The sequence below is a fragment of the Mesoplodon mirus genome (assembly GCF_964341445.2).
Source record: "Mesoplodon mirus genome assembly, chromosome: 19".
NCBI lineage: Eukaryota > Metazoa > Chordata > Mammalia > Artiodactyla > Ziphiidae > Mesoplodon > Mesoplodon mirus.
In genome coordinates, this window is record NC_138995.1 from 18,856,963 (window position 1) to 18,882,000 (window position 25,038).

Sequence of the window (25,038 nt, forward strand, 5' to 3'; positions counted from 1 at the left end):
GGGAAGTTAGTTAGGGCAGCCTCGGTATGGAGTGACCCCATTAGCTGCACAGTGCCGCTATCATAGGGCGAGACTATCCTCCAGCCAGCCTCAAACAGGAAGAGAACAGCTGATCCCACTCAGAGAAGGGCCCTTGGGCCCAGCAAGAACTAGAAGTGACTTGCCCAAGGTCAAAGAGTCATGGGCTCTGGGAGGCCACTGGTATTGGTATCCTTATCTGCAAACAGAAGAGCAAGTGTGGGTGTAGGGAGGGGCTGCTCCGGGACTGAGACAGGGGTCTTACCTGCCCAACCCCTGATTCAGGTCATCAGGGCTGGGGGTACTGACTGGCACAGGGGCCTGACCCTAAGTAGATGGGAGAAACAAGGCCTTGGCCCAGAGGGGAATCCCCCCCTCCTCACAGAGCTTTGAAAAGGGGAGGAAAAGCAGCATGTTTACAGCTGAGGAAGCAGAGGCGGTGCTGGGCAGGGACCTTTGGTCAGAACGCCCCTCCCAGTAAGTGGGCGGTGGGGGGGAGGCCCCATAAGATGTGGTAGCTGTTTGTTTGCTTCTCACTGCCAGAAGGAAATTAAAGAGAATCTGCCACTTCCTTCCAGCCCAAACGGGATGGTGGGGGCGGAAGGGGGGGTGGGCAGTGGCATGGGCGGGCAATCACAAGGGCCCCAAATTGCTTCCATCAGCAGTCTCCAGTGTCCTCTGCTCAGACCAGGCACCTCACAGGTCTGAGCTCTAGCTGGGGTCAGACCCAGCACCCCCCCTCACCTGAGCTGGTCCCTTACTAGGGCACCAGATACCCTAATCGTTCCCCCAGACTCCGTATCACCTCTCATCAGGAAAGCCAACTGATGGCCAGTACCTCAGGTTTACCATCAGGAGAAAGGGCTTCTTGGACCTTCCTGGCTCAACTCAAGTCCAGTGAGCATTAAAGGTGATAACCAACCCACCACCTCCATCTAGACTCGTAAGGATGGGTAGGAGAAATGTTTTAGAAAGCCCCAGCTCTGCACAGAGGGTAGAAGCAGAATAATTATGCCAGGACATCTGTCCATGTGTAAAGGTGCCAGGCTGAAGCAACCAGCCGTGGGTAAGGGTGCAGGGTGTCTTTATTGCACTGTACCAGTGTCAGGTTGGGGAGGTGCCACCTGAAAAGCTCCTGTTTTCAAAGAAAATACTGAGGTCACTGGGAGCTTGGCTCTGCTACTCAGACCCACCAAAGGAGATGGGCACTCTGGGGATACCTTGGCCAGTGCTCCAGGCTGCTGGCCCAGGCCAGAACCTCTTAATTCCTGCCAGCAGTGGCAGCAAATTGTCCAGTGGCATCTGGCTGATGCTCTGCACCCATAGCCATCCTAGGGCCAGGCCCAGGGAGGGGCTGACCTGGGTAGGGACGGTAGTCACCAGCCTTCCAGGGGGCTCTCTTTACCACTTGCCAAGGCTAAAAAGGGCTTCTTGCACAGCTCCCCAGGCATGACTGGCTCCTGAGCTCTGGGGTCCCCAGTGTCTTGGTCAGGGGCCTCCCGCTTCCGCTTGTGCAAGGAGGGGCCCTCCTCACCCAGCCGACCCTCAGGGAGGCCCTGGCTCCGCAGACAGACGATGGCTGCAGCCTGCTCCGCCAGTTTCTTGGACTTGTCCCTAGGCAGACGAGGCATGGGGCAATAAGGCAGGGAGACAGGCAGACTGGTTACAGGACTAGAGTCTGGGAGGCCTGACTCTACACGCCCTTGGCAGAGATTCTGACAAAACTAGGGAAGGGGTCATCACCCAGGGATGCCACTGCCCAGGTACACCATCCTCCTAACCCTCCCAGGCCAATGCGAGGATCAGGCCCTGTTGACAAGCCTCATGCCCACGGATAAGGAAACTCACCACAAGGTGGACTGGTACTTTTGTTCAGCAACAGTGACAACAGAACAGAAGAGGCGATCCAGGGGCCGTTGAACCTGGTACAGAGAGAGCAAAGGAAACAGGGATGGCTGCATGAGAGCAAGAGGGCCAAGCCCTGGAGGGAAGTACTTCCCACCTAAATCAAATGAAGCCTACCTGTATCACATGCTCCTCCCCAGCAGAAGTGCCTAGTGCATCTTCCAGGGAAGAAACGTAGATACACACACAGTCAGTGACATCCCAGTGTGTCAGGAGTTCTATCATGGACCCAAGCAAAGGTCCGTCAGAGCCCTTAGCTGCATGTGACTATGGAGCTTCCTCCTACTGACATCTGGGTGGGCCAGGTCCCCCAAAATGAGAAGGAGTTCACCAGAGGGCAAAGCGGTGAGAGGGGACAAGGACTGGGGCAAAGAAGGTACACCTAGCAGAGCAACCAGGTGATGTGGTGGACAGAGAGCTGAGTGGATGTGACCTGAAGCAGAAAGACACATGGGGGTCTCGTGCTCTGTGCTGAGGTGGTAGGGCTTGATCCCAAAGGCGCTGAGGAGCTGATGAGGACGTGAGCAAGGGGGAAAGAAGCAAATTCGTTTTGGAAAAGTCACTCTGGCAGAAGGGAACACAAGGCCCAGAAGATACAAGCTTGGAGGTCAGAAGGCCAGTCCAAAAGAGACCAGGCAACCTAAACAGGCCATGGGGACCAAAGAAAGTGAAGCAAGACTGTCTCAAAGTTTCCCCTGAGAGGCCCCAGACATGGGGTCCAATTCTGTGCCCCATTGGCTGAGGCCTGGTCCAAAAACATGTCAGTCTAACTTTTAGGTTTGAGCGTCCTTCCTAAGCCAATTGGCCCTCTCCAGAGAAGTCTCTCCTGCCTAAGCAATGCCACTGGAAGGGACTGGCTGAAGCAGCCTCTTACTTAGGCCTCTAGTTCAGTTTTATGAAAGTGGCCAGAACTAGACAACAGGTCCACTGTCAAAGAGAAGGAGCTAGAAGGCAAAGCCAGGCTCCAGCCAAGCAGTCTGGAGTGCAGGTACGAGCTGTGGGTGGACTGGGGGTGGCGGCACTAGCCATGGGAGGGCTGTGGGCTGGATGCAGAGCAGGCCACAGGCAGGAACTCACCGTTTCATACACAGGCTGTGCCAACTTCTCCCTCCGGCACCACTCCAGCAGGCACATCTTGGGGGTGATCTGGGGTGAGTATGCTCTCCTGGGGAAGGAGGGAAAGGTGTCAGGGCCCACCTACCATGAGCACCCCATTCCTCAGCAGGGGCCCTACTCAGTTCCTGGTAGGAGCTGCAAGAACTGAGACAGCAAACTGCTGCCTTAGGACCTCCTGCACCTATTCCCTTGAGCTCCCATTTCTGTCCCACCGGTGGCTTGGGGCCTGAATTCTACCTAAAGGGAAGATGAGCTTCAGTTGCTTGGGGAATTGGAATGGGAAGTGAACTCCAGCACTCTGAGCTCCAGCCTGGAAAACAGCCTTCAACAGCCAAGAAGGAAGGTACAATTTGCTTCTCAAGACAATATCCGGAGGAAGTGGGTGGGAGTGGGGATACAGGCGGCCATACAGTGGTCTCAGGATCCAGCTCAGGGCCCACCCTGATTATGTCCACCAAGTGTCAGGGTGATCCGCTGCTGCCTTGGGCACAGTGGACTCCAGTTTCAGAGCCAGGCGGTGACAGGGTGGGAAGTGCCATGTTCCAGCTTCCCACCAGGAGCTCTCCCTGGATATGAGACTGCCCAACAGCTGTGCCTACATCCCTCCTCCCAAGACTTTGCCAGACAAGACTGACTCCTGGTCTGGGCCTGGGGACCCCAGAAAGGTTCAGATTCCAGATCACAGAGACTAGGATGAGGGCCCCATTCAAAGCTGAGTCACAGTCTGAGGCAATAATTGGCCTGAGGCTATTTCTGCCTAGAGAGGGCACCACAGGGCTAGCAAGGGGCAGTGAGGGTAGGCTGCTTAGCCAGACGAGGGTTCAGGTCCTGCTGCTATTCTGGAGCTCCCTACAGGCAGCTAATTCCTGAGGGCCAAGGAGAAAACACAGACTTTGAGGAACAGAGGGGACAGGTCTCCCCAGCTTGAGTTGTGGGAAAGGGTGGGTCAGGAAAAAGGTATAGTTTAGTCACCCTTGGGACAGCATGCACAACCCTGACAGCACTGCCTGGGCTTTCAGCGACTGTCTTCTCCAAAGTGCCTTCTTTGGGTTGCTGAAAACTGAGAACAAGCATCCAAACCAAGGAGATCTGTGGTCCCTAAGCTTGGCATTAACCATGGACGGCAGCCAGCTTGCTGGCCCAGTCAGACCTAAGGACACTGGCCCTGGCCCAAGCTGAGGCCAAGCTGGAGACCTACCGGTCAAACTTGACAGCCATCTTAATGATACCAGAGGTATCTTCAGCTGGCTCCTCCACCTCCTCTGGGCTCCTGGCCAAGAGTTTGGCCCGCCGGGCGTCCAGCTCTCGTGTGGTCTCCTCATAGAAGGCACCAAGGCCAAAGGCCTCACTATGAAGGGACAAGCAGAGTAGGGGAAGCCCCTTAGTGGAGCCAGCATTCAGGAAACTACTGCAGGAGCCCAGGGCCCCACCACTGAGAAATGCCCCCCACATATACCCAAACACCACCAGGGCCTAGCCACCAGAAGGTGCTTTCTACACACCCCTGTGATCAGCCTGAACTGACAGATGGACAATGAATGCAGGTCCCTGAGCGTGAGCACTGGAGGGCAGGCTGGGCTGGGTGGAATAGATTCCAAAGGTCACCTGCAGCCTCTCTTCTGAGGAGGAACACACAGGCAGGTGTCCCTAGCCAGCAGTGAGTGAGTTCAGCTATACTGACCAAGCGCTGGGGGTATGCACAGCCTTGTCCTCATGCAGGCCCGTGGGAGGAAGACACGGAGGCCTGACCACTGACTGGTTCCCCACTTCCCGCCCTGACCACACACAGGCCAAGCCTAAACTGAGGTACCACCCAGATCTACAGAGTGATACTCGAGAGTTATCCTCTTGAGCTCACAACATACTTGGGTCAAGCTGGTTAAGCTACATGGGCTAGGGACAGAATGAATACCACAAGCCCAGGGTGAGGAGGAAGGTTCTGGCAAGGATCTTCCCTCTAGGAAGCATCTTAAGGGCTGGAGGACATTCATGAAGATGGCTGCCTGAGGGCAAGCCTAGTCCAGAAAGGCTTCTCTGGAGGAAGGAGAGTATACACAGCCAATGTGCGGGGCAGACAGCATTCAGGCAGGAGACCCCGTACAAGCACAGGCAGACAGGGAGCTGTGGGAACAGGCACTAGACCAGGTTGTGAGAGGCCCCAAATGTCAACCACCTGAGCTGTAGCTCTACCAGATCTAGAGGATCAAGGGGTGGCCTCTCAGACTGCAAAGTGATGGGGTGTGGGTGCTGGCTCAGGCCAGGGGCTCCATTCTACAATCCCAACTCTCCTAACCATTGGATCTTGGTGGCCTGGCATGTGACAGATCTGTTACCAGGAAAGCCCCTTCCTCCCCAGGGATTCCCAAGCCCAGCCCTCACCTTCCTCCATCCTACTAGTGCCCTAGTTCCCGAAATTCTGCTGCTGAGATCAGCCCAGGGATGGAAAGTTCTAAAGATTTGAAAGTACCCCCTTCTGTGAGGCAAAGCTGTACCACCTCCCCACTCTGGCACATCCACCTCCAGAAGCTGTGTCCTGGCTCCCCTGGTAGAGTCAGCTTAGGGCTCAGGGTCAAGTCTGGGTAATGTCTGCAAGGACAGATGAACAGCCCATTCATTGCCCCTCTCACCAAATTTCCTGGGAAGACTGGGCGGCATGGAGCAACCTCCCCTGGGGCGACTCCAGCTGTTCTCGTAGCATCTGGCACAAGCAGTACTTGGTGTTGGTGTAGTGGTTGTCATACTGCACAGCCTGAGAGAAAAACTTCCATGAGCCCCCCTGCTGCCCAGGCAGGCTCTGAGGCCTGAGCTCTGCTCTGATGGCAGGAAAAGGGGCTCCAAGGGGGCATCAGAGGGGCTTGCAGCTGAGGCAGTGGGACCCCATAAAAGAGCCCTCTCCATCTTGGCCATCTACTCCTCTAGTTAGTGGCACAATGCTTGAGGGTCACAGCTGAGGCCCACAGTCAGGAGCACACTCTGCTGGACAGCCTGACTAAGGTCCACATGTGCAGGGAGCTCCTCCTGCATCGGCTACCACAGAGGACCTGTTGCCGAGCATCTTCCAAGGCAGGGAGGGGGGAACAGCCAAGTTCTGGTGTGGCAGGACCAGTCCTGGGACAGGGGTGAGGTTCTTCTACTCCTTATAACCACGGTGAGTGCCTGCCCCTCCCACATCTTAAACAGCCTGTCTCCAATTTCTTCCAACATGGGAAAAGCCCAGCACCATTGACCAAGCATGTTTGCACGTGTTACTTGTCACTTCATTGAGCTAAACAAGTAGTTACCACTACTCAGACTGGGAAATGCAGGCTCAGGGAGGCCAGACAACTGCCCAGGGATACCCAGTGGAAGTCGGCCTGGCTGGGGCAGGCAGGAGAGCAGTGGGTAAAGGGTGCCCCAGCCCCCCAGAACCCTCTCCCCCTCTCGCCCCCTATCAAATCTTCTAATACCTCCAGCAAGGCCTATGTCTTCAGTGCCTTGGAGGTGCGACCACATGCTCAGGACAAGGCAGGGATACGTGGGTAAGCCATGGCCGGCAGCAAGGCCTTGATTCAGCTTGTTTGGGACAGAAGACACCTGGCTGGACCAGAAGCAGCCTTGCCTATGCTTGAAAGCTGCTCCCTTTCTCTGGCCCAACACACCCTCTTGAGGAGTTGCCAAGGGACAGGCTGAGAAGGAAGGATAACATCACCTTTCAGCCAGTGAGCAAGCTTGGCACTACTGAACGTGCCTTCCCTGCCACAGACCTGCCAGCCAGCCGACCTAGACTGAGCTAAGCCCCCCTTGCCACTGGTTGACCCAGGCCATTGGAGAGCCAACCTACCCAACAGGACACCCAGAACCAAGGGGATGAAGGCTGCAGCATCAAGCAGAAGAGGCTCTAGAACAGAGGCTGCCCAGCTCTGGGCACAGGCCTCAGGGCCTCATACCACACCCAGCTTGCACAGCCCTGGGGACACCCACATGTCATGGCAGCCACAACTGCCCATGGCAGCCTGAGGATCTGAGAAGCTCCTGACCCCCCAGGTGGGTAGGAGCTCCGGGACTGAAGAGGAGGGTGGAAGTCTGCTCAGGGTGAGGGCTGCATTCTCTGCTCAGGCCCAACTCACTGAGGAATTTGAGGACCACTCACTGTCTTTGCCGACAGACATGCACAGCTGGTCAGAGTCTCACAGGGTGCCAGGGCAGTGCCAAGGAAATAGTGCAGGTGTCAAAAAACTCCTTTACAGGAAAATGCCCGGGCACTACCATCAAACCCCGGGTGAGAAGAAAAAGCTATTACTGGAGTAGAGGGTCAAAGTTAGGCTATTTCCTAAGTCAGAGGCTAAAGCATTCTGGGAATTAGCAAGAGAAGACTTTTAGAAGTAACTATGACTGACGACCAGTTGACACGTCTTTACGGAGAGAATCTGTCCTCACAACAGCTACAATGGCTCCTCCTGCTGTGGCTCCTCTGGTGCCAACCCACTGGCATGAGTGACACAGACACCACTGTCATTGTGCACGCGTGTGTATGTGTAGGGGGGCAGGGAGTGACAGAGACTAAGAGAAAGATATCATGTGTTTGTGGCCTCAACAGCATCCTGGATCCAGAAGCCCTTGCTATGATCCTCACACCTTGAAAGCTTTAGAAGGGGGCGATGGTAGAGCCATGCCTCCCCAGCACCCTGCTCTTCACATTGCAGCCAGGGAGACCCAATGATACACTAAAGAGAAAAGGAGAGGGACTTCCCTGGTGGCGCAGTGGTTAAGAATCCGCCTGCCAATGCAGGGGACATGGGTTCGAGCCCTGGTCTGGGAAGATCCCACATGCCACGGAGCAACTAAGCCCGTGTGCCACAACTACTGAGCCTGTGCTCTAGAGCCTGCAAGCCACAACTACTGAGTCCATGAGCCACAACTACTGAAGCCCGCGCGCCTAGAGCCCATGCTCCGCAACAAGGGAAGCCACCACAATGAGAAGCCCACGTACCGCAACGAAGAGTAGCCCCCGCTCATCGCAACTAGAGAAAGCCTGCGCACAGCAATGAAGACCCAATGCAGCCAAAAATAAATAAATAAATAAATAAATTTTTTAAAAAAGAAAAGCAAAAGAGAGCTGCTGGGGGCTGGGGGCTCACCCAAAGCACTTTCTGCAGGAATGTGGCAGACAGTGAGACATGTTTGCTTTGAAAAAGTGCATAGACGTACGTATCTGATGTACTTCTGCATGACCTCCTCCAAGGGTCGTGGACCCTCCTTGAGGAAGATGGATGGGTTCCACATGGCCGCTCGGGCCACCATCACTGAAGAGGCTGCCGTGGCTTGTCGAAAGTCCTCTATATCCAAATATCCTTGGATGTGGTCGTGAGATCCTCCACTGAAAAGCAACAGTGGGGTGAGGGGTATCTCCATCCTTGTACAAGCAATTTCAGAAAAAGGCAACTCCTAAATCTGCCACTTATTCAGTGTGTGGCTTTGGCCAAGTCCTTCAGCTACGAGAGCTTCAGGACACTGGAGATTATAATACACACCCCACTGTGGGGTCAGGAGCACCAAGTGAGATAACAAAATAAAGCAGTCCAACCGTGCCTGGCACTTAAGAGGTACTCCGGAGCGTTTACCTTCCTTCCCCCTCATCCCGAACAGTGGCCAAAGCTGCCCCACATCCGAAGGGCGGGGTCTGTATGTGGATATAGGAATCACAGGAAAACCCCCAGGCTGGGGCACCTATATGCCCACTGACGGCTGGGTCAAAACCCCAGAGAGGGAACAGACGCAGTGGTGGTCATGAGGGGAAGGAAGGAGGCCCGGTTTGGTTGCAATTTCCCTTTCAGCCACCCTGCAGCCCCTCGGAAACTGTTCTTTGTCTGTTCCATTAGGAGCCAGGCAGCAGCCTCAGCACAGAGACAGCACTGTGTGTGAGGATGGGGGTGGGGGAACACCCCTCAGGTGGCAACAGCAGCAACAGGGTCCAGGGTCTTGAGTAGCCCTACCCTCTCTCCAAGCCACCCCTAACACCCCTTGGCCTGGGGACCACCCCACCCCTAGCTCCCCCATCCCTCCCTCCAGTCAGGCATGCCTTTCGTCAGGGCTTTAGGGCTTCAGAACTTCTCTGTTCCCAACCTGCCATCAGGCAGGTACAGGGTTGTGCTGGACTTCCAACTGGCCCCCACAGGCCAGCTCCCCAGTGGCGACAGGACACTGCTGTCTTACTGCTAAGCCTTTGGGCTGGTCATCGGTACCTCACACCTGCCAGTCTAGGTGCTGGTCCTGTCACTGTCCAGGATGCTCATCTGGGCTTTGGTCTGTGACCTGCCTCATGCTCCTGAGCCATGGCTCTCTGTGCTCTGGCTTGAGACGCCTCATCCTACACCCTACACACCTAACTCTGGGTGTGAGGTCACCTTCCCCTGGGCCTGTTTCAGCAGCCACTCTCTTGCTCTCCCTAAACACTCCCACCTCAACCCGTGCATCAGAATGTCCTGGGCCCCTGTCGACTGCATACCTACATCGGCCACTCACCAGAGACCAAGGGACACAATGGGCCCTTCTCAGCCTCACTGCCAAGTTCATTTTTGTCACACCCTTTTTTTCTTTTCTCTTACAGTCATTTTTTGATGCTATCGCATTCCATTTTCTATTTGTCAGTTCAAATCCCTTCTGAGTGAAGTGAGGCATAAAAAAATAAACGAGGAAGAAGGGAGGCTTACTTGGCTATGACAGGAATGGAGAGGGTTTCGGCGACGGCTTTGATGGTTTCACAGCTGACAGGGTGCTGAGGTCGCTCCTCCCGCTTCCTTGGAGATAAAGAGATGGGGCTGGGGACTGAGTGCCAAAGGTCACGTCACACTTAGCACCGGGTTATGTCAGCCAAATCCTACTGTCCTCCTTGCTGAACCTCAGGAAGGCCATGTAGCCAGCAGGGACAGGGCTCTGGGCTACAGGGGACGGCTCTCCCTGACCTCTGCTGTGCCGGGCAGCGGCAGCACAGGTCCAGGCTGAGAAGGCAAGTCCAGCTCTCAAAGGTCTGCAGGTGAGGCATGGCTGTAGGAAGCCGATGTGGGTGGTCACACCGCCACTCCCCAGCTTCCCCTCGCCTCTGCCAGAGATGAGGGACGGTGCCTTAAGAATGCTACCCCTACTGTCCAGGTCTTGCCCTCCCAGAGGGACTGGAAACAGCTGCCGCCACTCAGACTGGCCACTCCCACACAGCTGCGTGTGCTGAGGCCAAGTTGGGCAGCTGATCCTGGGGAGAGGCACCTGGCACAGGGTAGGCCCGGCAACCAGAGCAGGCCACAGACCATGGCTGTCACAAAGAGCTGCAGGGGAGGCAAGACCACAACCCAGGGCCCCTGCACCCAAGGTCAACTGCAAGAAGCTCTTGTGTATGAGTGAGTGAGTCTTAGGGATGCTAAGGTAAGCCCTAACTTGAGCTGTGCACAGGGACAAGCCAGAGAGGTGGTTGACCAGAAAGCCCTTGCCCAGGTCCTATCTGCATGTGTCCCTCTGCTATACTCCTCAACAAAAGTGTCAGGGGCCACAGGGCCTTAGAAAGCCCTATCAACCCAGCTTCCACCTCCACCTCCCTGCACCCCCAGCAGCCCAATTCTAGCCCATCCTTAACAGCTTTGATGGCTAGAAAGTCTCTCTTTAAACTCGCCCAAATCTGTCTTCCTAGTGTTTCCAACTACTGGGAAAAAGGAATAGCTTTATTTATTCAGAAAACACTCTATGCCAGGCACTATGCCAAGGCTGTATATTCACAATCTCATAAAAGCCTCGTGACAACCCTATCAAGCAGAAATTATCTTAATTTCCAAATGAGGACTGTGATGCTCAGAGAGGTTAAATGACTTGTCCAAGGATACACAGCCAACAAGCAGCAGACCTGGGGTGTGAACCCAGACCTGGGATTTGAAACCAGGCAGTCTGAGCCCAGAGCCTGCTGCCTCCAGGAGGGGCCTGTGTGTACACATGTGTGGCCTTTCACCACCCCCTGCTGGCTTCAACAAGCACAGCTCTGCTTTTCTGTTTTTATGTGTTGGAGTTCTGGGTTCCCTTCTGAAAATGCTGTAATAGATACAACCAGCAAAAAATGCACTGTTCCTACAAGACCCCTGAACTCAAAAGGAACACCACTCAAAAGAGAGGTCACCCTGGCCAAAGTTTGCTGACCTGGGATTCTGTACAAAAGTATATCCTGGACACGGGGAGCGAGTTCGACTGGGAAACCAAGGGTAGCCTTCAGCAATACCTCAGCTCTCAGTAGACAGCAGATTCAAGGACTGTTTAAAGTAGTCACTGTGACAGCTGGCAGTCCAACAAGGGCAGACAAAAGAGGCAGTGCCTTTGAAAGAACAGCAATCTGCCTGGGGTCATTCAAGGGAGGAGCTATTGCTGAATGTAGTGTAAAGAAAATGAGATTCAGAGTCAGAGTTCTAATTCCACCACTTCCTGGCTATGTGATATAATTTTGAGCAAATCACTCATTCTCTACCATTTACACATCTTGAGGGTAGGGGTGTTTCTCCTTCCCATTGGTCTCTCTGTATCTCTAAAGCTCAGTGTAGTGCCTACCACCAGTAGATGCTCAATGAATGAAACAAAGAAAAATGCAACCCCCATAAAGAGTTTGACTGCCCTCTGAACTTAGGGGATATCAATGAGCTAAGCAGAGCTAGGTTGTGTATGCAGAAGAGAAGCTGGTAGTCACCTGGGGTCTGGTGAAGAGTCATTAAGGTGGCTAGGGACCTCCTTGCAAGTCAGTCACTAGTAAGGCAACCACTCACCTGCCATGAACCGCGATGGCTGCAATGCCGGTCCTCTCTATCCGCTTAACAAGGCTCAGGGTATCTTCCAGCTGAGGGACAGGACCACACAGGGTGTTTACTGAAGCCACAGAGGGAGCAGCTGCCAGCTCCTAAAGCGGGCTCAGCTCTACCCCCTTCTCCAAACCTAACTCAGCCCCTCAAGAATCATTCACACCCCCAAATCAGCATCCCCAGAGAAAATGGACCTTCAGATGTAAGATCTTTACCGATGGCAGGATGCGAATCTTGCAGGTCACAGGTCTCTGTGTCCCTTTAACAAGAGTGCTGAGGATCTGCAGCGGGGAGAATACAAGAGCATCTGCCTTTTCTGGAACAAACACCACAACTGCTTGTACTAATGAATTCTGCAGCAGACCTGTGCGGCCCAGTGGCATGGACATGTTTATGTCCATGTACGTGTCCATGAATGCGTCTGTTGCACGCATATACATGGAAGCTCCATGAGGGAAGGAGTCCATCTTTTTCTCTGCTAGAGCCCCAGCACCAGCAGCCCCTTGCCTGATACATAGCAGTATACATATATTTGGTAAATGAATGAATGAGTGAGTGAATGAATGCATGAATGGATCTGCATGCATGCTTGTACAGAACACAGTGATCCTTTGCCAGGGCAAACATCAGAATCACCTGGAGAGCCTAAGAAATACAGAATCTTAGATTCCACCTCATCTTTCCTGAATGAGTCTCTAGGGACAGGGCTTAGGAATATGGGATTTCAAAAGACTCTGCCCAACACATTCCCTCCTCAAAATGATTCTGAGGCCTATCCCTGGTTAAGAACACATGGCTCACAGCTCCATTCCTGATTGAAGGCATGTTTCCTGAGTGCTGTTCCAGGATCTGCCAAGTGAGTAAGCAGGAAAGTTTAAGCAGGTCCTGGGCCGTGTCCTCAGGTACCCCCTCTCTTTAAGGGAGTCAGATATACAGGAATGAAACTGGCAAAGGAAAAGACAACATAGTCAACATATTTAAAAGTGTTTATTTTGCATAGTGATTGCAAAGAACTCCAAATAAAGATCAAGAAAGTCACACAGGAAAGTGTCAGGGAAGTAGCAAGCCCAGACAAAGAGTCAGACATCAAGAAAGGTGTAGATGACACTGCATGTCTGTGACCTTGCTATCTTTATCTTCTTCCCTCATCAAAAATTTTGGGCGAGGCAAGCTAGGGGGAAGGTGATGCCAAGAGCCCTCTTCCAAGAAACTGGATCCCTGTCCAGCAGAGCAGAGGGGGACATCCAGGCAGCAGCTGCCAGTCTGGTTCTAGACAGGTGGGGGCAGCAGAGAGCCAGATCACAAGAACCAGTGAAGGAGGCCTTTCTCTCAGGGACAGGCTAAGGCAGGCCCCTCCAGAAGACATTAGACCAAGAGCGTGGACTGATAGGACAGATCATGGGCAAGACAGGGCCTGCTGGCCCAGGCACAACTGCCAGAGACTGACAGGAAGGAACAGTCCCCAGGTGCTGCCCCAGGAGGCTGACTGGGCCTGAGGTCCTAGGGTGACTCTGGCAGGGCTTAAAGGGGCACCTACCCTTAAGGGAGGAAGAAGGACTGCCAGATCCATCAAGATACACAATAAAATTTCTCACTCCAGTCCTGTCCTTCAAGCTGACAATACAATCTCTGGAGGGTTCCTTTGCAAATGCTGACTCAGAATCCTCTGATGTCTGGTGATTTAAGCAACATCAGCTGGTTTGACCCAGTTCTCTGTTTTGCAGAACTTCCTCTTGGTGTATTTTATCCAAGCAACTCTAAGCACCTTCTTCAGTTCATTTTCTGTTCATTTCACGTGCATGCTCAGGACCAGGAAGAAAATTAGTAACGAAAAGTCCTAGCCCTTTGCAAGAATCACACTGAGAGGAAAGGGCATATAGAGTCTGTCTTTTGGTCAGACTCTAGCAGAACCTCTCCTGGACCCAACTCTCCCAGATCCAAGCCACACCCCATGTCTCTGTGGCGTGAAAAGTCTGTGGGGGAAAAGGACCTGAGACGGGCCCGTATCTGGGCACATCTACCCATGGGCAGGCACATTTCCCCAGATCCATTGGCTGACTCAGGAAAAGCAGACTTTGGCTCCCCTGGTTGTTGGGGAGGGGACAGGGAGGAGGACAGGAAAGCACAGGCCTGGGAATCAGTGAGAACTGAGCTCAAGTCCTGGCCCTGCTGATTGTTAGCCATGGCCCAACTGCAGTGCACACAAGGGGATGCCCTGAGCAGCACCGGGCCCAGGGAATCTGGGGCAGGGGTCAGAGAGAGGCTATTACTGATACAGTCTTAAACTGAGGTTCTTAATCCAGGGAGGGTACACCAGAGTCACCTGGGAAGCTTTTTCAAAAGACTGATACCCCTTCCCTGCCTCTGTCTACCCCAAGAATATGCAGAATTCTCAATAGATAGCATCCTTTTAAAAAAATTATTATTGTGGTAAAACATATATAACTTACAATTGTCTGTCTTAACCATTTCTAAGTGTATAATTTAGTGGCATTAGCTCAAGATGTCGTACAACCATCACCACTATCTATTTCCAGAAACTTTCATCGCCTCCAAACAAGCAGTCTTATTTTGAGAAAAATCTCTAAGGTGGTCCTGAGATGCTCCCACAGATGGAGCCATGGACCTAAAACACCAAGCCTGGAAGGACCTGCAAAGCTCTCCTCCAGCTCACCCAGTGTGCCAGCACAACTTGAGCCTGAATCTACTCCATCCCACTCTTCCTGCGTCTCATTTGGCTTTACTGTAGACGCCTGCAACCTCTCTTTCACGAGGCAAACCCTGTCCACTAGCCCGACCTGGCTCAACCGACCACCCTGCCAACCAGAGAATTAACGAAATGAGCTGAGCTTCTGAGGGAGGGTGTTAACTCTGCTGCCTCATGTGTGAAATGTGCCCAAAGAAGGGCAGTGGCGAGGACAGAGCCAACAGCGTGGGTGGGAGAAGCCAGGATGCCAGAGGATAACAGAAATGCCTGTATGTATGTGCCGTGAAGCAAACCACCCGCTACTGAGGCCCCTTCTCTAAGTGTGGAATCCACAGTAGTCCACATCCACTCCAGCCTGCATAGAGGTGTCTGACTGGAGGTCATTATCTGTTCCTGTCCACACACGGGAAAAATGAGGAGGCACCTAGCCCATAAACACGCGAATTTTCCTAGATCCCAGACACAGTGGGGCTGGAAGAATAACAGGGTTGAGCTGCTGACACAACAGTGGCAGCTCTTAATGGTGGTGCCTTATCCCAAGTTGCTCTAGCCTATGGGAGGCACTAGGAGGCTTAAAGTCCAGAGGTGGAAGTGGGGATGCAGAATGAAAAGGAAATCAAAGGAGCTAAGGGGAGCAGCAAGGAGAAAGCTGGTGAACTGCAAGAGGAAAGTAAAAGGTGCGTGTGGTATGGCAGAAAATGTCACTCCCACATGCACTGGCAGCTCACAACACTGGTGGCAAACATCAACCCGACCCTAAGGCCTCATAAACATGGCCACCAGAATCACCAAGGGAAGGAGATCAGAGGAGACTAACTTCAGCTTACCTTGTATGGCCCTGGCCTGGCATGCTCTCATGCTGATGGTGGACTCTATCAGTGTGCAGGGCACCCACTGATGCTCTCTCATCAAGCCCCCGGGGAGAGGCCAATCCCCTACATCCTGACACACACAGCCACTGAGCCTGCCCACCACCCACAGGTAGCCTGGCATATGCTCTCATGATCTTCTCAGAAGGGAGAGAGGCAATACAGAGGTGGCTCTAAATGAGTCCTCAGGACCCCTGGCTCTCTACTGACATGTCCCTAGCCCTGGGCTTTTAAGGAGCTCCAAGGCTACTGCAGGCTGGCTCAGGGGTTTCTGAACACGGCTATATGTCAAAATCCCTGGAAAGCCTTTGAAAAAATTTCCAGACTCCAGGTGGAGTGACTGATTCTCTAAATCTGGGGGAAGGGTAGGGGAGGTGTTCCAGGCAACTCTAGTTCATAGGTATGTTCAAGGACCTCTGCTTTCACTCATGCAGGACTTACCTTCTCAATCTTGTCAGGATCTGATAGCAGGGCAGCTCCCATTCCTCCCTAAGGAAAAGCACACAGAGGGGCTCTTACAGCTGGAGGAGGGTGGCTCCTCCCTGTGGTATGGCAACCCGGCAGTACCCCAGCACTTGCCTCCTAGGAACCAAGGTCCACTGGCAATCGCCTGTGCCCACAACATCAGGGATCAGTTTGATGAATTCTAAAAGCCAGCACCCTGATCCCCTTAACAAGACCCACAGATCTATCTAGAAGTGGGCTCTAAAAAAATCATTTTTCAGGACTGCCCATTTCCTACCCAGGGTCTCAGTGCCTTAATAAACTAAACCCCACCATCTGCCAAGCCCTTAAAAAAACAATGGCTCATTCTTCCTTTGAAATGAGATCAAATGCAACTTCTTCCTATCCTACCGTCACTTGCTTGGATACCACCTCCACCAGTAAAGCCACTCAGAGGCACACAACCTCCAAACCTTGTCCAGGCCCTGATCCCCTGCCAGCAACAATGGCCGGCCCAGTCTTGAGCACCCAGACCAATGTCAAACTCTAACAAAAGCCCTAGCTAATGGAATCAACAACCCCTGGAGTCACTGAAATCTCAGCATTAACACCAGGGGCTGTCTCTTAACGGTGTGATTACTGGTGATTTTATTGTTCTTTTTTGTACTTTTCTATATTATCCAAGTCCTGGACAATGGTATGAATTACTTTAATAAGTGGAGGAGGGGAGAATGTTAAAAATCTGAACCCATTAAGAGTGAGGTGAAGGGGAGAAAAACAAATCCAATAAATATATGCTGTCAAGTATATAGACTACGTACTAATGAATGCTCAAGGAATGTGCTCAGAGGGTTTAAATTCAGTTATACAGTTTAATTTCATGTTTAAGAACTACACATTAGAACCAGAGAGAACCAGCGCAGACTGAGCCTACATTTCAGAGGAGAACTGAAAGAACAGAGCTGCTAGCCCTGGACTACCTCCAGATACAAACCTTACAGGCCTTCAGGAAGCCCTGGCCATTCACCCTGACTCTGTCTGTCCTTCACCTAACACATGATCCGGCCCTTCCTTGCTGAATCACAGGATCTAAAATCCAGTCTCACTGCCCCTTCGACAACAATGGCTTTTCCAATTGGTATTTCCTTCCTTCCTCCCTTTCTATTTAACTTCTTAACTCGCTTTTTAGAATAGGCAATATATTAAAAATCTTAAAGGTTCAAAAGGATAAAGAGTAAGAACTCTCCCTCCTTAGAAGGAGGGAAAACTATTCAATTAATTTTTTTAATATGACTTCAGTTTTTGAACCATGAGAAGAGAGCAGATATTCAGCTGGCAGGTACTGGTACGGCACACTGGGAGGTATCTGCTCTGACTGGTCAGTGCCTGTGCTATGACTGTTGTTAATTATTTTGAATAGTACCCCTGCAAGGGGAATTTATTCCCTATGCAAAGCCAAATAAAAGCTTAGTTTCCTTCCCCAGGGGAAACCAGTGTCACCAGTTTCTTGTGTGTCTTTCCAAATATATTATATAAAAAGAAAAGTAAATATATATTTTCATTCCCCATCCCCCATATATAAATGGTGATACACCCTATACAGTTCTGCTCCTTGCTTTTTTCACTCCACGATCTCAGGGAGAGTATTCCAACAATTTCAACTCCAACTCTGCTCCGTACATAACTCAGGCACACAAGGGAGTAATGAGAAGGTAGCAAAACAGAGCCTGATGTTTTCAACTCCTCATAGACAGTTTCAAACCTCCACGATTCCTTGAAGCAGCTGTCCACAAGGCCCTCTGGTTTTCAAGCATCCAAAGGGCCTTTCCCTTAGGCAGTCTTCAGCCTCCTGGCCTAAATCAAAGGTCCGCAGGCCAAGTAACTCCTGAGAGCAGAGTGGCTAACTCTGGGCAGTGGGCTATGGGGACACCTGTTATGTCTACACTGCAGACCCTCGCACCCTGTGATAAGGTTCCCAGGGGCGGCCCTGCAGGAATCCCCCTGGTGCCTCACACTCAGCCAACCCCAAGCTGTCCTTGTTATCCGCTCCAAACATCCTCTTCCTCCAGCAGTCCTGATGACACTGAAGACCTACCGTCTTCCTGGCTGCCAGTCTTTCCTCCCTCTACCCCCACCACTCACCCTGCCTCCCACTCCCAGTCCAATCATTTGCCAGCCAAGTGCTATCAAATTCTGCTCCAATTTGGCTTCTCTTGTCTCCATCCCTGGTCTCTCCTGTGGACCCAAAACACTCATCTCCGACATCTGTATCCTGACCTCTGGCCCTTTTCCACTTGAATCCACTAGACACATGGCTTTCAGATTAGTATTTCTATTTATAGAATATATTTGGAAAGACACACAAGAAACTAGTAACATTGGTTTCCCCTGGGGGGAAGAAACTAAGTTTCTGATCACAAGCCTTCTCTGTTCGAAAAAGATCAGAGGTATCTAAGATCAAAGTTCAGCTAATCTGGGCCCAACCAAGATTTTCAATCCTGTGTTCCTCTGCTTCCTCTTCACTACCCACTTCCCAACCCTCGGGTCAAATCAAGGTTCCCTGCCTCTGCTTCACATTGGCCTCTGGGTCCCTGCTTGTGTCACTCTCTCTGCCTGCAGAGTCCCAAACCTCCTCATCAAGGACTACATTTCCCCACAGGATCCTGAGTTTAAGGGCTGCCCTTCTGCTGCTTTCTCTGAGCTTCCATAGCAGTCCTGTCTGGTCTCTTCTGATATGACATGGGGACACATGTATTGCATCCCCTATTTTTATTCATGAAAAAACAAAGCCCTGTTCACATTATTCTTTCTTTTAACATTTACATCATTTTTTTTATTACTTGGGCACGAGTGCTGTGTGTGTGTGTGTGTGTGTGTGTATTTATTTATGTATATATGTATATGTTTGGGTGCACATTTAAAATTTTTCCTGAACCATTTGAGGGTAATTACACATATCATAGCCCTTGGCCCCTAAATATTTCAGTGTGTATTTTCTAAGAATATGGATATTCTTACATAACCACAGAAGTGATCAACTTCATATATTTTCACTGATACAGTATGTTTAGCTAACCTACCATGGTCTATATTGCAATTTTGCCAGTTGATCTAATAATATCCTTTTGAGCATTTTTCCCGTTAGTACAGGATCTAGTCCAGACTCAGGTACTGTACTTAGTCGTCACCTCTTGTCAGTCTCCTTTAATCTGCACCCTATATTTGTGAAGAGTATAACGAAATCAGTTTACCTTGGTGGAATACTCTTTAGGACAGCCCATGTTGACGTCGATACCAGCCACATCATTTTCTCTGGAAAAACATGAAGGAGGAAAGGTAATAAATATTCAGCTTGAGGGTAGGACATAAAGTCAAAGGTATGCGTCTGTGCTCATGAAATTCTTAATGTTCCCTGGCCCTCTAAAACACACCAACCCTCAGAGACAGAAGCTGAAAAATCCTGTCTCTAAAATGTGCAACCGCCTCTCCTCCTGGGCAGAGCTAAAGAGGAAGAACATAACGTGCTCACACATGTAGGAAGGACTAGTTGTAGAGGATTTTGCTAGTTCTGAGTTGTGTCAGATAACTCGAATATTGAATGACAGCCACACTGCACTCCATCCCAGAGTTCCAGTTCTAACTGGGTAGTGAAAGCCATAATGCACAAAAGTGACATAAGCACAAGAGCCCTTTCCCAGAGCACTGGTTCTAGAGGAAGTGGAGGACTGTCTTTGCATGCTAGGCTGTACAGCTGGCTTCCTCCAAACAAGTCTCACATGTAGAAAGGACCCTTTCCTCATCATCTGCTACATACACAGTTACCAGTGTGTGACCAGCAGCAACTACTGCCCGAGTTCCTTCTCACCCTTGTTGTAATTAATAACAATAGCTAACAACTTACTAAACACTCACTACATGCCACGTACTGCAAAGACATTTACATGCATCATTTCATTTGCCTTTCCCTATAATGCCAGAGGGAGGTGGTACTATTGGTATCATTTTATACATGAGGAAACTAAGTTCTCAGTGAGGTTAAGTAACTTACCTAAGGTCACATAGTCAGCAGGTAGCAAAGCCAGAATTCCAACCCAGGTCTAAGTCTAAAGCCATTAAGGTCATTAACCACATTACTCTCCTGCCTTCATTAATTTAGGAAACAGTACGTCTTACCTACACTTCATGAGATTTAAAACCTCAGAGTTCACAGTCATGAGAGTCTCTGCAAAGGAAATCTCACAAATAAACACTAAAAAATAGGCTCCCACCCAGAGGTTCTCTGGGGTCCAGACACAGTGCGTTCACGTGAGTCCCAGGGCAGCCCTTCGACACAACAAATAGAGAAGGGAACCTGAGCCTTTTAACCTGGAAACAGAAAGTAGTGGACTAGGAAGCAGGAGGGTGGTCACCTCCAAAGTCCCCAGGAACAGTAAGACCTCACAGCCCACAAGAGAGGCAAAGACAGTACCAAACGTGGAAGAACTTACACAAGCCTGGCCACAGCAAGAGCTCGCTCTGCGTCTGAAGTCCCCTGGGAACACAAGAGGCTATATCAACCACTGCCCTGTTACAGGTCCATATGCATAGACAAACACACTCAGGCACGCCATGCACACACACAGACACACACACACATCAGCAAGTAAAGTCCAGCTGGCATTCTCTCAAACAGCTAGCCCATGGGACTAGCTCACTGTTGGAGGCCAAAAGTGGACCTGGAAGGCTGAGAAAATGTCATCAATGCTGGGAATACTTTCAAACATACAAAAAAGTTGGAAAAATTTTATAGTGAACATTCATATACCCACCACTTAGATTCTACAATTAACATTTTGCTATATTTGCTTTATCATAAGGCTACTCATTGTTATCAATTTTTTACAAACCTAAACATCATTCAGGAAGTATTTCTGAAAAAATACCGAGAAATGCCCAAAGCGAGAGAAGAGAACTAGAGAATCACTACAATCCTAACACAAATCTTAACTACTCTTCAAGAAACTTAATTTCTTTTTATGAGAAATATATACAGATTACACAAAACAAAGACCATGATCTGAACAACCAATGCTAGGGAATAAAAATATATAAGTCATGCCAAATAGTCCCTACAATGAAGGAAATTAAACTAAATTAAATTAAATTTGAGACTGGAGGCACGTAACAGACTGCTAATAGCTTAAACCATCTCCAACAGTGTAATCGCTCATGAGCAGATCTCTGAAAACCGTTTAAAGCAGGGTCTTCAGGAAGACTGAAGACCACTGTGCAATGGAGGCCAGGCGTGTAACACTGGCCCAGCACAAGGCACGAGATGGGACATTTGCTCTGTCCCGGGATATGGTACCATCTGGAAGACGACCCTGCTCTGCTCTCTTTCGCAGGTGCGGAAGACTACTCGGTCGTCGGGAGCAACAAAGTCGACTGTGCTGAGCGCCTCTGCAAGAAAAGACAAACATACAGGGCCACTCAGTGAAGAAGCAGGTTCAACCTCACCTAACCCCTAGAAGAAAACACAACAAAAATATCACCTTGAAGGGAAAAATGGGATGCCAAAAGTACACTATACTTGAAAGAAATCAGGGTATACGTGGGAGACTTCTGAGGTGCTGATGATGGTCTATTCCCTGACCTAAGGATGGTGAGTTACATGGTCCCTTGCTTTACAGTTATTTATTAAACCGTGTGCTTGTGTTTTAGGCACTTTCTCTGCATGGTGTTTACATTTTGCACTTTTTTTTTTGAGAAAAAGATTTTTTAATGAATTATTCATTGCTTTGGATTCCTTCTTTCTGCAATGTTTACTTTATTATGGAACCCTCAAAATAACACAAGATACAATATATTGTGAATATCTTTCTCATATATAATTGAGTTTTTTCCCACATTTCCTTCAGTCTATAAACCCAGAAATGACCTTTTTTAGAAGAAATTTTTCTGCTCAGCTAGAAGTGACCTCATGAATCTTTGGAATCATCTGTACTTTACATTTTTTAAAAAAAATTTTTATTGGAGTATAGTTGGTTTACAATGTTGCATTAGTTTCTGCTGTACAGCAAAGTAAATCAGTTATACATATACATATATCCACTCTTTCTTTAGATTCTTTTCCCATATAGGTCACTACAGAGTACTGAGTAGAGTTTCCTGTGCTATACAGTAGGTCCTTATTAGTTATCTATTTTATATATAGTAGTGTGTCTACGTCAATCCCAATCTCCCAATTTATCCCTTCCCCACCCCTTTCCCCCCTGGTAACCATAAGTCTGTTTTCTACATCTGTGACTCTATTTCTGTTTGGTAAATAAGTTCATTTGTATCATTTTTTTAGATTCCACATATAAGTGATATCACATGATATCATATAACTGATAACATATGATATTTGTCTTTCTCTGTCCGACTTACTTCACTTAGTATGACAATCTCTTGGCCCACCCATGTTGCTGCAAATGACATTTTGCAATGTTTTGTTTTGTTTTGTTTTTTTGCGGTACGCGGGCCTCTCACTGCTGTGGCCTCTCCCGTTGCAGAGCACAGGCTCTGGACGCACAGGCTCAGCAGCCATGGCTCATGGGCCCAGCCGCTCCGTGACATGTGGGATCTTCCCGGACCGGGGCACGAACCCACGTCCCCTGCATCGGCAGGCGGACTCTCAACCACTGCGCCACCAGGGAAGCCCTGCAATGTTTTTAACGTTGAAAAAAAAGATGTACAAAGATAAGAGGAACCTTATCTTTGCTTCAGATTTTGCCCAGATTTTCCCAGAAGATGTCACTCTGAAGTTCAGCAAAGTTGCTGTTCTTAATTACTTATCTATCATGTGCTAAGTACTGTGAGTGGAGATTTACGATATTACAGTCAATCCTCATTATTTGCAGTTGTGTATTTGCAAATTTGCCTGATTGTTAAATTTATTTGTAAACCCCAAATCAACACTATGGTGTTTTCGTGGTCATTCACAGACTGCAAAAAATTTCTGTCACCAATGCACACATTCCCAGCTGAGGTCAAACAAGGCAACAGTCTGCCTTCTTGTTTCGGCTCTCATCCTGCAAACAAGTGTCTTTATGGTGGTATATTTAATGCCACTTTTTTTTTTTTTTGCATTTTTGTGCTTTTTGTTGGTGAGCTCTATGTTTAAAATGGCCCCAGTCATACTGCTGAAGTGCTATCTAGTGTTCCTAAGCATAAGAAAGCTGTGGTGTGCCTTATGGAGAAAATACATGTGTTAGACAAGCTTTATTCAGGCATGAAATCATAGTACTGTTGGCTGTGAGTTCGATGTTAATGAATTAGCAGTATATGTTAAATAATGTGTCTTTAAACAGAAAGACACATAAAACAAGGTTATATATTGATCTGAAATACATAATGAAAGAGCGTGACCAGAGGCTTACAGGAATCTAACTCTGTATTTCCCCTAGGAGCAATGGTTCCCTATTCACTAATTTAGTGTTCTTAGCAACTTTATAGAACATAACTATTGCAAACAACAAGAATCTCTCAGGCTCTTCATAATGAAGTTCTACAATAGGTACTAACATTATTAGCTTTCAAAGATGACCACCACATGGAAGGGTCCAATGTGGCAGATGGGAGAATATGCCTATCTTAAAGGCTATTCTGAGAAATAAATGGGATCTTTAATGCACGTAAAGCACTTCCATAAAGGGAAGCTGTTATTATCATCCCAGCAGCAAACAGATTAGAAGGTTAAAAAGGTGGGGTAACGGCAGTGACATGTTGGGAGAGGTAATCGAAGTGATCACCAACAGTAGAGACTTCTCATGACTGGAAGTAAGCAGTCTGAGAGAAGAACGACAAAAACTGAGTGTGTTTATACTGTACTTTTAACAGTATAACAGTTAAACAGGGTTTAACATCAAAATACTGAAACCCCTGTTAAAGCACTGGCAAAATCAATTCTGACACAGTCATCTATAGGTATTGACATGGGAAAATGTCCTAATAGAAAAGTAAGTGGCAGGGACTTCCAGGGCAGTCCACTGGTTGGGACTCTGCACTTCCACTGCAGGGGGCATGGGTTCAATCCCTGGTCAGGGAACTAGGATCCCGTGTACCACGCAATGCGGCCAAAAAAAAGAAGAGAAAAGTAAGTGGCAAAATGTGTATCATGATCCCAAGTGTGTGTGTGTATAGGGGTGAGAGTATATATAAACATGTCATTTTTTTTTTTTTTTTTTTGCGGTACGCCGGCCTCTCACTGTTGTGGCCTCTCCCGTTGTGGAGCACAAGCTCCGGACGTGCAGGCTCAGCGGCCATGGCTCACGGGCCCAGCCGCTCCGCAGCATGTGGGATCTTCCCGGACCAGGGCATGAACCCGTGTCCCCTGCATCGGCAGGCGGACCCCCAACCACTGTGCCACCAGGGAAGCCCAACATGTCATATTTTTATACACACACTTTACGAAATGTGTAAAAAGTACATGTTAATTCTCCTTGTGATTACTCTTCAAGTGTGGGATTATGGGGGATTTTCATAGGTTATATACATCTATAACATTGAAGTTTTCATAACACAAAGAAAATATAAATCTAAAAAAATTAAAAAACAAAATCGACAAAAGTTCTAGTGAACTTATATTAAGATTTCACAAGTGTGTATACTTTTCAAAAACCTCAAACAATACTACAACTCTCGTCAAAGCAGAATCAGCCTCATCAATAAAGTATAAGCAAAACCACAACTCAGCACAACCACTTCCATTTGCAAAGGTCTTACATGTCCCTTACCTTATTTGATCTTCACTCCAACCCTGTAATTTAAGTAAAGCAGGGATTATGATTTTCCTTTTACAGCTAAAGGAACTGAGGCAGAGAGGTCAAGTGACTTGCCCAAGGTCACAGTTAGCAAGTGGCAGAGCCAGGATCAGTGCCGAAGCCATCCTGACCCCAAAGGTCCCTCCTGTACTATGAAACCTGGTGATTTATATGCCAGCAAGCCTGTGGGTAGAAGGCATTCTCAGCCTGTTTCACATCTGGCTATTTGTCATGGTCTCTGGAGAGCAGTGACTACCCTCAAGAGAGCATGTGGGGTCTTCCCTGGTGGCGCAGTGGTTAAGAATCCGCCTGCCAATGCAGGGGACATGGGTTCGCACCCTGGTCCGGGAAGATCCCACATGCCGCAGAGCAACTAAGCCCGTGTGCCACAACTA

At 49.5% G+C, this 25,038-nt stretch overlaps 1 protein-coding gene across 2 annotated transcripts in view; it reads right to left on the reverse strand.

Annotated features, from left to right (window-relative positions):
* Positions 1–1,085: 1,085 nt before the first annotated feature.
* DUS2 (dihydrouridine synthase 2) overlaps positions 1,086–25,038 on the reverse strand; it is a 45,426-nt gene continuing 21,473 nt past the window's right edge. For both annotated transcript variants that reach the window (XM_082608270.1, XM_082608269.1), the window contains 13 exons: positions 21,208–21,299; positions 20,348–20,391; positions 19,112–19,172; positions 15,858–15,905; positions 12,056–12,121; positions 11,808–11,878; positions 9,729–9,815; positions 8,227–8,395; positions 5,667–5,788; positions 4,238–4,387; positions 3,001–3,088; positions 1,867–1,940; positions 1,086–1,632 (listed from right to left, as the gene is read on the reverse strand). In XM_082608270.1, coding sequence (XP_082464396.1) covers positions 1,395–1,632; positions 1,867–1,940; positions 3,001–3,088; positions 4,238–4,387; positions 5,667–5,788; positions 8,227–8,395; positions 9,729–9,815; positions 11,808–11,878; positions 12,056–12,121; positions 15,858–15,905; positions 19,112–19,172; positions 20,348–20,391; positions 21,208–21,299 — 1,310 coding nt within the window. In that variant the 3' untranslated portion in view covers positions 1,086–1,394. The remainder of the gene's footprint in view (positions 1,633–1,866; positions 1,941–3,000; positions 3,089–4,237; positions 4,388–5,666; positions 5,789–8,226; positions 8,396–9,728; positions 9,816–11,807; positions 11,879–12,055; positions 12,122–15,857; positions 15,906–19,111; positions 19,173–20,347; positions 20,392–21,207; positions 21,300–25,038) is intronic.